The sequence below is a fragment of the Sus scrofa genome, chromosome 14, assembly GCF_000003025.6.
Source record: "Sus scrofa isolate TJ Tabasco breed Duroc chromosome 14, Sscrofa11.1, whole genome shotgun sequence".
NCBI classification, from domain to species: Eukaryota; Metazoa; Chordata; class Mammalia; order Artiodactyla; family Suidae; genus Sus; species Sus scrofa.
Window position 1 is genome coordinate 28,167,570 of NC_010456.5, and position 12,520 is coordinate 28,180,089.

The following is a 12,520-nucleotide window of genomic DNA, read 5'->3' on the forward strand; positions in this document are numbered from 1 at the left end:
GAAAAAAGAGAGAGACAGAATCAAGGCAAAGTAACACGGAATGAGGATGTAGTTCCACTCCTGGCTCTTCTTAGGAGTCAAGTCTGTCTCCCAGGTCAACAAACATTAACTTAGCAACTATGACCTGAAAGGCCCTGACAGTAATAAGCCAAGCGCTCTTCTAGGAGCAGGCAGGAGGGAGAGGGAAGCCAAGGGAAGGGGCTCCGTGGAAGCTATGACACCCATCGCACTGGCGTGCTTGGAAGCTGCCAGGTGGCAGGGTTTGCAAATACACAGCCAACAAGGAGACATTGTGAGCCTGGAGGGGGTAGGGCAGGGGACCCGGTGTTGATAAAGTCAGACCTGTGCTTCAAGGCTGCCCAAGCAAAACACACAGTGGTGTTGAGGGGGAGGGAAGAAAAGCAGGAAGCAGGAAAACGAACCTGTGTTCAGAGAAGAGGAAATGAAAGCCCCAGAGGAGGTGCTGGCATTGGGGGGGAAAGGGAGTGATGGAAGAAGCCAGAATCACTGGAGTCCCTGGTGCCAGCGGAGGGGGCGAGAAGGGGAGGAAAGGGTCCTAATAGGTGAAGACCCCAGAGGCCGGGGGTACCCAGGAGGTAGGTGGACAAGCCAGGTAGAGCTGGGAGAAAACTTCTCACCCAGGTCCACACCCAGCCCGGTGGCTCCTGACACCAGGGTGGGAGTTGGAAGGGAGGCCCTGGCCCAGGTTCCATTCAGGGTAGGTATATAAACATGTGAGGGGATTTCCACCTGGATCCCAAAGACAGAACCCTAGCTGACCATCCTTCTCCTAGGGGCCTGGAATCCAGGCTGGCCTTCTAGTGGGGTCAGCCTGGTGGGGTACGAGAGGGCAGCCCAAGGTACCAATGGCTGGCAGGTGACCCCCTCCCTCCACCAAGAGACCAGAAAATCTAAAGTCAGAAAGACCCTGTGTCAGGGAGAAGCCCCCCCAGGCTGGATGGCAAGACCCCAGGGAGCTCCCCACTTTACAGATGAACACTTAGCAAGGGACTTCTCGGTCTACAACGGTCCCAAGGCCCGAGGGGCGATCCTGCCAGGGAGATGGATGCTGCAATGAAGAGAAAAGGAAGTGAGAGCCCGCACAGACAAGGGGGCAAAGCCCCACAGTCAGAAGATGCGCTACACCCTGAAGAGGGGCCCCCATCTCCAATGGCTCCTCCAGGCCTCAGAGTAGGGAAACTGGAAATCAGGAGTCCAACTCCAACTACGAGGTGGGGTCCTGACATCAACGCTCAGGCATAGGAGGCGCCCCGGACCCCAGGAGGAAGGTCCTTCTGCCAAGGTGGTTCCTTGGACCCCTTGGGTGGAAGCCGATTTCTGGAAGCTCCCGGCCCCCAGAACACGCGCCCTGCACTCACCCAGGGCCAGGCCGCAGACGGCGCCCGCGGCCTCCCGAAAGCTGTCCATCTGCGTGTTCTTCTTGCTGTCAGGCTCCCACATCACCTGGCACTCCAGGATCTCCTCCTGCCCGGCCCGCGTGTCCTTGGACATGGCTGCGGCAGGGACGCCGCGGCTGCGCTGGGACGGGAGACCGGACCGGGGACGGCGGCTGACGCTGGGGTGCGAGACTACTGGCTGAGCTGCTCTGCTGACTGAAAGCAACTGCAGCGGGCGCGACCACCCGGTAGGACACCCGGGGAGCCCCGCCCCCTCCAGGCCCCCCCTCTGTAGGCCCCACCCCTCTCGAGGTGTAACCCTCCGCGGGAGTCGCGCCTCGCAAAGGAGTGCTGCCGCCGCAGGACTGAAATCTTCATACACCGGCCAGGTGTCTGCGCCCGCTCCGTGGGCACAGGCTCCCCAACATCGCCTGGAGCGTGGAGGGGTTAAAGCAGCGCTAAGTCTCTGATTGGAAACCACCATCCATCACCTTGATTCTGGACTGGCCTGGTAGAGCCTGTTATTCAGTAGCTGCTGGAAATAGAAGTCTATCAGCTTCTTACCCCAGAAGTTCTTCTCGCCCTTCCCTTGAGTCCCACTTCCTGACTCCTTTGTTAGAACTTGGGCAAAATCAGTTTTCCGCTACAACCTGTCTAAGCTCCAAGACTGCTTATTTAAGCCAGCGGCAGGTCTTTGTTCTACTTTCCAAAATATCTCCATGCATATGCAGACACTTAAAGAAGTCTATCTATGTAAACTTATATATGGGTATCTATAGATACGAATCCTGTATAGGTCAGATATATAGGATACATATATATTCACATACAGCATATACATATAAATGGGGATAAGTAAATGATGGAAGAGTCAGCCAATGGACTGTGCCAAGTTTGCTGAGTTAACCAGGCCAAAGAGCTGGTGGAGGATTTTTCTGGCTTTGCTGGTGTGGTTGCCTCGGTCCTCCCTGCCCACCCATGGGGCTGTGGAAATCGGGTGGATGGTACGTACCTAGGAGGAGATGGTACGTACCCCAAGTGATGTGTCAAAGTTCAACCTCTCCACTTCCTCTCCAGCCCCAAGGGGAGAGCAGAGGAGAAAATATGGCAACAAGTCAAGATCTTCAACAGGAATAGAGATAAATAAATGGTGGGGAGTCATCGGATGGAATCCATGGGCAACATGGATGGAACCCGTTCCTCCGCGGTGACCCAAGCCATTGCAGTTGGATTCTTTTTTACAGCCACAGCTGCTGCATATATAGGAGTTCCCAGGCTAGGAATGGAATCGGTGCTGCACCTGCCAGCCTACACCAAAGTCACAGCAACATCCCATCTTAGCCATTTCTGTGACCCATGCAGCAGCTCACAGCAACGCTGGATCCTTTAACCCATTGAGCAAGGCCGGGGATTGAACCTGCATCCTAATGGGTTCTTTCTCTTTTTTTTGCCTTTTCTAGGGCTGCTCCTGCGGCATATGGAGGTTCCCAGGCTAGGGGTCAAATCGGAGCTGTAGCCCCTGGCCTACACCAAAGCCACAGCAACAATGGATCCGAGCCGTGTCTGCAACCTACACCACAGCTCATGGCAACGCTGGATCGTTAACCCACTGAGCAAGGGCAGGGACCGAACCCCGCAACCTCATGGTTCCTAGTCGGATTCGTTAACCACTGAGCCACTCTCCCCAATCCTAGAGATTTAGACCAGCCATACAAGCCATCTAAAGCATGCTACGGTTTAATCTCTAAATTGTTTTGAGCAGGGAACGGAATGTGACCAGATGAGGTGACTCTCCACCCTCTGGTTTGATTTGGCTTCTTATGTATTTGCAAAGTTCATTTTTCAGACGCCAGGCTTCCAAAGAAAAGGATCATGAAAAATACAGTCTCTAGTGTATTCAGCAGGCACAAAAAGTGAAGGAGGGGTTAGATGGTGCAATAGGATACAGAGAAATCTTATTCTCTCCGACCTCCAGAAGGCTGCACTTGCTTGGAAATCTTCCCCCACCACTCCACTCTATTGTAGGTGGTTATAATTCAAAGAAGTGCCCAGATTCGGTAATCCTATAGCCCGGGGCAAAATATCAATGCAAATATTTAGGGAGAGGTTACTTGAGAGTTTTAGAGTTGTCAATATTGTCAATATTTTAAGACTATATTGAGCATTTCTTTTGGATATTCCAGGCAATTTACACCTTTCTTTTATTTTTCTTGGCGTTCTTTTATTTATTGTGTGTATTTGTACTGATTCTTTTGGGTTTGGGAGTCTTTTTTTAATTTTTTGGATGCCACGAGAGTGTTCGAATATGCTGGAGAAGTTCTCAGAAGAAGGGATAGCCCCCTAGGGACAAAGCTGCTCGGTTCTGTGGCTCTGCTCCTTTCTCCTCCAATTGGCACGACAAACGTCCCCGCGGCCCATCCGGACAACCTCTCAGGACACCAGCCCGCCCCGCCCATCCAGGAGCCCGCGCCCTCGCTGCCGGCGGAGGGATCCAGTCCACACTGACGAACCACACTCAGCTCGCACACTGATTGGCTGCCAGGGAGCTGGCCTCACATCGGCCCAGGCCTTTCATGGTGAAAGGCGGGCCTGAGATCCAACCAATTGAGAGGCGTCCCGGTGCCTCGAGGCCACGCCTCTCAGCCAATCGCAAAGGAAATCCGGAAAAAGGAGTGCGGGGCGGGATCACCCTTCGACTGTTAAGGGCGGGTGTAGTCACCTTGACAACCTGTCCCCTGCGGGTCTGTCCTGCTGTGACTCTTTGTCTCCCTCAATTCCGAAATATTCACCTTTGAGCTTACTGAGTTACAGGAGTTACAGCCTTGAGCTTGACTTCTGGGGAGCAAAAAGGAGGGATTTGCGTCTGAAGGGCTAGGACACGCTTATTCTTTCACGTTAATGTTCAGGTGTGTATTTTGGGCTCCTAGCATGTGTGAGATTCAATGCACTTGATGAATCAGACCGATAAGGAGATTTGATGCTCTCTTCGCCCCAATTGTCCCGAAAAGACTCATTACCCCTCTGGAAGACAAAATGCGCAGGGGAAGCTCTCAATTCCCCTCTTTAGAGCAGGACCAGGACCTGGCTGGCCTGTCTCAGGTTGTGCTGTCTTGGGGTGAGGTCTGAGGCTCTGAGGGATCTTGCAAAGGTGACAGTGGTCAGATTCTGGGACACCACTAAGCGATACAGACATTTCAAGGCAGCTGTTGTGTCTTGTCAGAGACTTCAGAACTTCAATGCATTGCAGCATATCCCAATTCCCCCAGGGCAGAACCGTAGAAAAATAACTTAGCTTTTCCTCGCAGGATTCAATCTTTCAATATTTATGGGAGACACTGTTTAGGGAAAGATCCTTGGTGTTTTCTTATATGCTACCAGTAATAACAAATTCCACAATAAATAAAACAAAATAAACACATAAATAAATATTATGAAGTCTTTCTTCTCTAAATGGTAATATACTATCCACCCAAACTCAGAGGTTGAAAAACAAGGCCAAGCCACTTAAATTCTTATGAGCATAGGGAAAAAAATGAAGAAATGCTGATACTGTGTTATGGTTTAAATGCATCTGCGACCCACACCACACAACAACTCACAGCAACACTGGATGCTTTACCCATTGAGCAAGGCCAGGGATCAAACCTGAGTCCTTGTGGATGCTAGTCAGATTCATTTTCGCTGAGCCACCACAGGAACTCCTAAATGCCTACTTTACATGTTTACATTTAATAATGTAATACTTTTAATTAAGGCTAATTATTTTTAACATATACAGTGTTAGAATATATACACAGTACGGGAGTTCCCGTTGTGACACAGTGGTTAATGAATCGACTAGGAACCATGAGGTTGCGAGTTCAGACCCTGGACTTGTTCAGTGGGTTAAGGTTCCGGCGTTGCCGTGAGCTGTGGTGTAGGTCGCAGACGCGGCTCGGATCCCGCGTTGCTGTGGCTGCGGCCCTAGAAAAGGCAAAAAGACAAGAAAAAAAAAAGAATATATACACAGTATGATGCTTTGTGCTATTCAGAAGAAATTTTCAGGTTTCATTAAAGATTTTGATTCATTATGTGCTTACGACAAAGGGTATGCTTAAGTTTAAGGTTGTATGAGTACAGTATACTTGCAAAACTTAGTGAACCCTCTTTGAGATAAGTTCAGGAGTTCCCTGGTGCTTCAGCAGGTTAAGGATCCAGTGTTGTCACTGCTGTGGCTAAGGTCACTGCTGTGGCACAGCCTGGGAACTTCTGCATGCCAAGGGCCCAGCCAAAAAAAAAAAAAGGCAAGTTCAGAGGCTAACTTGAGACTTTGATGATGGTGGGAGCTAGAGTTGAATTAAAATAAATATAGAGGAGTTCCCATTGTGGCTCAGCAGGTTAAGAACCCGGCTAGTATCCATAAGAATGTAGTTCCAATCCCTGGCCTTGCTCAGTGGGTTAAGGATCCTGCATTCCTGTGGGCTGTGGTGTAGTTCCCAGACAAGGCTTGGATCCCTTGTTGCTGTGGCTGTGGTGTAGCTCCGATTCAACCCATAACCTGGGAATTTACATATGCTGCAAGTGCAGCCCTAAAAAACTAAAATAAAGTATAAACGATGTAAGTATGACTGAAAATATTAAAGTAGAAGGAGAAAAATGACACACCAATTATATAACTCTAGAAATAAAAAGGGAATTTAACCTGAGCCCATAGCTTGTACCTCTGGTAGGGCTACATGATCCATTTCCTTTTCTGTTATTTTCTCCAGTTATGTTTTGTAAACATTTTTCTGAGCATAGAGATATGTATGAAATATTTATGTTTGTACAGCTTATGTATGAATTCCCAGATTTCTTTTTTTTTTCTTTTTGCCATTTCTAGGGCCACTGCCGTGGCATATGGAGGTTCCCAGGCTAGGGGTCGAATCGGAGCTGTAGCCACCGGCCTACGCCAGAGCCACAGCAACGTGGGATCCGAGCCGAGTCTGCAACCTACACCACAGCTCACCGCAACGCCAGATCCTTAACCCAATGAGCAAGGCCAGGGATGGAACCTGCAACCTCCTGTTTCCTAGTCGGATTCGTTAACCACTGCACCACGAGGGGAACTCCACCCTCTGCCTCTTTGGAGCAGTATCTCAGAGCTGTCTGAGATGCTGCCTCCCAGATTATAGTCTTAATTTTGCCCCCAGTAAAAGTTAACTCTCAACTTCTAGGCTGTGCATATTTTTAAAGTTGACAATAGTCATCTATTTGATAACTAATATCTTTACTGATACAATGTAAATGTATCAGTAAATGTAGGGGTTATTTTTGTTTGTTTCTTAGGGCCGCACCAGCAACATATGGAGGTTCCCAGACTAGGGGTCGAATGAGAGCTACAGCTGCTTGCCACAGCCACAGCCATAGCAACTCGGGATCCAAGCCACATCTGTGACCTACACCACAGCTCACAGCAACACTGGATCCTCAACCCACTGATCGAGGCCAGGGATTGAACATGAGTCCTCATGGATGCAAGTCAGATTTGTTTCCACTGAGCCATGATGGGAACTCCTACTGATAAAAGTTTGGGAAAAAATCCTCAAAAGCCACAATTCTCCAGGATATCCTAAAGGATATACGGATTTCTGCCTTTGGAAAGGTGGCCTGTCGGATGGGGCTCCAAGCCAGGTTCTCCCAGAATGAGCCAGTTGACCTTGGGCGGTGTTCCTCAACCTCTTGGAGCCTGAGTATTCTCATGTGTATCACAGAGATAGTCCCTTCTTGGTGAAGAGAACATGAAGCCTCCACAAGCCAGGGCAGGTACAGCAGAACTGACTCACACAAGGCTCTGTTATGAGAATTACTGCTGTCACTCATGGGGGCCATGGAATCACCGGCCCTCTCCTGTTACCTTTTATGTCAACCTGTGGGACGCTCAGTCCTAAAAACTCATCTAGGAGTTCCTGTCGTGGAGCAGTGGTTAACGAATCCGACTAGGAACCATGAGGTTATGGGTTCCATCCCTGCCCTTGCTCAGTGGGTTAACGATCCGGCGTTGCCGTGAGCTGTGGTGTAGGTCAAAGACACGGCTCGGATCCCTCGTTGCTGTGGCTCTGGCGTAGGCCAGGGGCTACAGCTCCGATTCAACCCCTAGCCTGGGAACCTCCATATGCCGCTGGAGCGGCCCAAGAAATGACAAAAAGACAAAAAATAAAATAAAATTAAATTAAAAAAAACTCATCTAAAAGGGTTCCCATCATGGCTCAGCGGTTAACGTACCCAACTAGCATCCATGAGGACACAGGTTCAATCCCTGGCCTCGCTCAGTGGGCTAAGGATCCGGTGTTGCCTTGAGCTGTGGCATAGGTCGCAGACGTGGCTCAGATCCCACTTTGCTGTAGCTGTGTTGTAGGCAGGCGGCTACAGCTCTGATTGGACCCCTAGCCTGGGAACCTCCATATGCCTCAGGTGTGGCCCTAAAAAGACAAAATGGCCAAAAAAACAAACAAAAACAAAAAAGGAAGAAGAGAAAGAAAGAAAGAAAAAGAAAGAAAGAAAGAAAACCTCATCTAAGGAGTTCCCTGGTGGTTCAGCCGGTTAAGTATCCGGTGTTGTCACTGCTGTGGCTCTAGTTACACCTGTGGCACAGGTTTGATCTCTGGCCCTAAAACCTCTTTTTGTTTTTAGGGCCACACCTGTGGCATGCGGAAGTTCCCAGGTGAGGGGTCAAGCAACACCAGATTGGAGCTGCATTTGCCACCTACATCACAGCTACGGCAATGCTGGATCCTTAACCCACTGAGCAAGGACAGGGATGGAATTTGCATCCTCGTGGTTGTTAGTTGGGTTCTTAACCCAGTGAGCCACAACAAGGAACTCCTGGCCCAGGAACTTCCACCTGCCTTAGGGTCAGCAAAAACAACAACAAAAATAAAAACAAACCTCATCTAAGGGAAAAGTTTAGATGAGGTTTCTCTGCTCACAACACTCTGACACCAAATGTGTGGAGTTTTCCCTCACATTAAGTATGTCTGATACTGACTACTTGAAGTTAGTACAAACCCCACAGGTTAGAGTTTCAGTCCACAGACAGCCTCCCACTTCAGATGCTGATAAAATGTAGGTCTCAGATTTATGAGCCCCAGTGTTCACTACATCGCTATTTACAATAGCTAAGACAAGAAAGCAACCTAAGTTGCTTCCCCAGATGAATGGGTAAAGAAGTGGTATATATATATATATATATATGCAATTGAATACCATTCAACTATAGAGAAGAATGAAATAATGCCATTTGAAGCAACATGGGTGGACCTAGAGATGATCATACTAAGTCGGACAGAGAAAGACAAATTTCATATGCTACCACTTAAATGTAAAATCTAATTTTAAAAATAACCAAACGTGGTGTTCCCATCGTGGCTCAGTAGAAACAAATCTGACTAGTATCCATGACCACTCAGGTTCGATCCCTGGCCTCGCTCAGTGGGTTAAGGATCTGGCGTTGCCTTGAGCTGTGGTGTAGGTTGCAGACATGGCTCGGATCAGGTGTTGCTGTGGCTGTGGTGTAAGCCAGCGGCTACAGCTTTGATTCGACACCTAGCCTGGGAGCCTCCATATGTCAAGGGTGCAGCCCTAAAAAAATTTTAAAAATTAAAAAAAAGAAAAGAAAAAGAACTTATTCACAAAACAGAAACAGACTCTCAGTCTTCAAAAACAAATTTATGGTTAACAAAAGGAAAAGTCTGGGGGGAGGAATAAATTAGGAGTTTGGGATTAATATATACACACTACACTATATAAAATAGATAGACAACAAGGACCTGTATAGCACAGGGAACTATACTCAATATTTTGTAATAATCTATATGGGGATATACATGTATGTATGTTGGGGACATGGATGGTCAGTGTCGAAAAATGAGACACGTGAGGAGTTCCCGTCGTGGCTCAGTGATTAACAAATCCGACTAGGAACCATGAGGTTTCGGGTTCAATCCCTGGCCTCACTCAGTGGGTTAAGGATCCAGCGTTGCTGTGAGCTGTGGTGCAGGTCGCAGATGCGGCTCAGATCCCGAGTTGCTGTGGCTGTGGTGTAGGGCCGCGGCTACAGCTCCGATTAGACCCCTAGCCTGGGAACCTCCATATATATGCTGCAGGGGTGGCCTAAGAAATGGCAAAAAAAGACACGAAAAAAAAGAAAAAGGAGAACACGGGGAGATCTCGACAAGCCTCTTTACTTTTGCAGAAGGGCGCAGGTGCTCAAAAAGCACCCGCAAAGAAGAAAAGACCCTCCCTATTTATCCCTAACGCAGGTGACGTACCTGTCCCCTTCCCATGGGTCAGGCCAGGGTGCACATTCTTCTCCGTTGGCTAATTTGAAACAAATTGTTGCTGGGAGAAGAGGGAAAGAGGTGTGGTAGGGGGGAGGGTTGCAGGAAGGCGTTTCAGCTGAAACCGGAGCAAAATGGAGTAACCAAGGCTTCCTTTGATAGAAAAGACTTTGTGTTACTTTCCACATGTATAACTGAATCACTTGGCTGTACAACTGAGCCTAACCCATCATTGTAAATCAACTCTACACCAATAAAATTTTTTCAAAAAGTACTGGGTCCCCAGGTTACCCACACCTCTGCCCAACCTGGCTACAAATCAGAATTTCCACAAACCCCGTCTCAGGTTAAATCATTCTCTAGAATGGCTCAGCGTGCTCAGGGAAACCTAGTTTATTACAGAGGATATGATAACGGATACAGATGAACAGCCAGCGGTAGAGATCTGGGTGAGCTCTGGAAGGGTCCCCAGTACAGGAGCTTTGGTCCAAGCGGAGATGGGGATGGGTGTCCTCTTGGCTTAACTACCTGGAATTCCAGTCCTCTAATCACACAGTAGGTTCTTCCTGCAACCAGCCCCCATTCTGGGACCACCCAGAGTCAGCTCATTAACATATACTCCTTAAGGTGGAAAGGGGCTTGTTACAAATAACAAAAGACACTTTTCTCACCTGAATCAGTCAAGAAATTCCAAGGATTTTAGGCGCTCTGTGCCAGGAACCAGGGATGAAGACTTAATATGTATTTCTTATTATATCCATAATATCCCATCACCACTCCCCAGGAAACCCAGCCCCTGAATTTCTCTAGTTAATTGGAAATCCTCCAGACTCCTTTTTTTTTTTTTTTTTTTTTTTTTTTTTTTTTTTGGTCTTTTTGCCATTTCTAGAGCCGCTACCTCAGCATATGGAGGTTCCCAGGCTAGGGGTCAAATCGGAGCTGTAGCCACCAGCCTATGCCAGAGCCACAGCAATGGTGGATCTGAGCCGCGTCTGTGACCTACACCACAGCTCATGGCAACACGGGATCCTTAACCCACTGAGTGAGGCCAGGGATCGAACCTGTAACCTCATGGATCCTAGTCAGATTCGTTAACCACTGAGCCATGACAGGAACTCCCAGCCTCATTTTTTAAAAAAAGTTTAATTTCTTTTTAGGGCTGCACCCAAAGTATGTGAAACTTCCCTGGCTAGGGGTCAAATCACAGCTATAGCTGCCAGCCTACACCACAGCCACAGCAATACAGGATCCAAGCCACATCTGGGACCTACACCGCAGCTTGTAACAATGCCGGATCCTTAACCCACTGGGTGAGGCCAGGAATCAAACCTGCATCCTCATGGATACTAGTCAGGTTCTTAATCTGCTGAGCCACAACGGGAACCCTGTCCATCCTCACTTTTATCTGTGGCCTCTGGCCATTCCACTATGGTCTGCCAGTCAGAGGACCATTGTCAAACTAGAACAGACTAACCTGAGGGTAAGGTTAACGGTCCTGTTATTGGGGTGGATGATCCCAGGACTAGCCAGTATCGAGGCACAGACTCAAGTACAGCTTGTATTATGAAGATTAATTACTGTCCTGAGTTATAAGATTCATTTGTTTCCCAACAAATATGCATTAAGCCCCTGTGTCTGGCATAAAGATCCCTAAACCACACTTCTGCACTCCCCAGGGATTGTATAAAACACCAGAACCAGGTAAGACCACTACATTGCTTCAGAGTAATAAGCACCTGAAGGATTGAAGTTGGCCCTGTTCTAGCACTGATTATAGAATGTGATGAAGTCTCCAAAAAATATAATGAAAGCCACAGATGCAAGGTACATGCGGAATTTAAAATGTCCCAGTAGCCACATTTTAAACAATTGAAAAGACAATTGTCTTTCTCAGTCTTAGGATGATTGCTAGGGGACCTTTGAGGAAACGTGGCCAGGCACAAAAATAGCTGTTTGCAAGAGGTGTCTCACAACAGGAGGCCCTGATAAGGAATGTGGTGCTGCCCTGAAGACTAACCAGGAGGACTTGGGAGGGGCCAATAGGAGGGAGGAGACGACCCACCAACCTCCCAGGATCCTTGGCGCCAGAATCCATCTTGGCTGAGAGATGCTCACACCACCAGGGAGGACCCGGGGCCAGATCATGCATGGGCGGAGCAAGACAAATGGCCAGGGACAACCTGGAACCTAACCCCCTTCCCATAAAACCAGAGACTGTGAGCCACGTAACAGAGATGTTCTCTTGGGTTGCCTCACCTGCTGCTCTCCCCAAAAAAGCCTTGCTTTGTCAACACGAGTGTCTCTTGGGACAATTCATTTCTGAGTGTTAGACAAGAGCTCATTCTTGGGTCCTGGAAGGGGTCCCCCTTCCTGTAACATCATCTCTAGGTCCATCCATGTTGCTGCAAATGGTATTATTTCATTCTTTTTACGGCTGAGTATATATACTCCATTGTATCTATGTACCACTTCTTAATCCATTCACCTGTTGATGGACACAGGTTGCTTCCATGTCTTGGTTATTGTGAAGAGTGCTGCCATGAACACTGGGGTGCATCAATTTTTCTTTTCACCTTTTTGGCCACACCGGTGGCATATGAAGTTCCAGGGCCAGGGATCAAATCCAAGCTGCAATTCCGACCTACCCCTCAGATGGGACCATGCCAGATCCTTAAGTCATTGTGTCAGGCTGGGGATTGAATTGGCACCCCTGTGGTTGTAGTGCAGACCTGCAGCTACAGCTCCAATTCCACCCCTAGCTGGGGAACTTCCTTATGCCGCAGGTATGGCTGTAAAAAGAAAAAAATCATTTCGGGAAAAACTCCA

The 12,520-nt window shown here is 48.4% G+C and overlaps 1 protein-coding gene across 1 annotated transcript in view; it reads right to left on the reverse strand.

Moving 5' to 3' along the window:
• AACS (acetoacetyl-CoA synthetase) overlaps window positions 1–1,692 on the reverse strand; it is a 59,417-nt gene extending 57,725 nt beyond the window's left edge. The window contains exon 1 of the mRNA XM_021072487.1: window positions 1,380–1,692. Within this exon, the coding sequence (XP_020928146.1) occupies window positions 1,380–1,512 (133 nt within the window). The 5' untranslated portion in view covers window positions 1,513–1,692. The remainder of the gene's footprint in view (window positions 1–1,379) is intronic.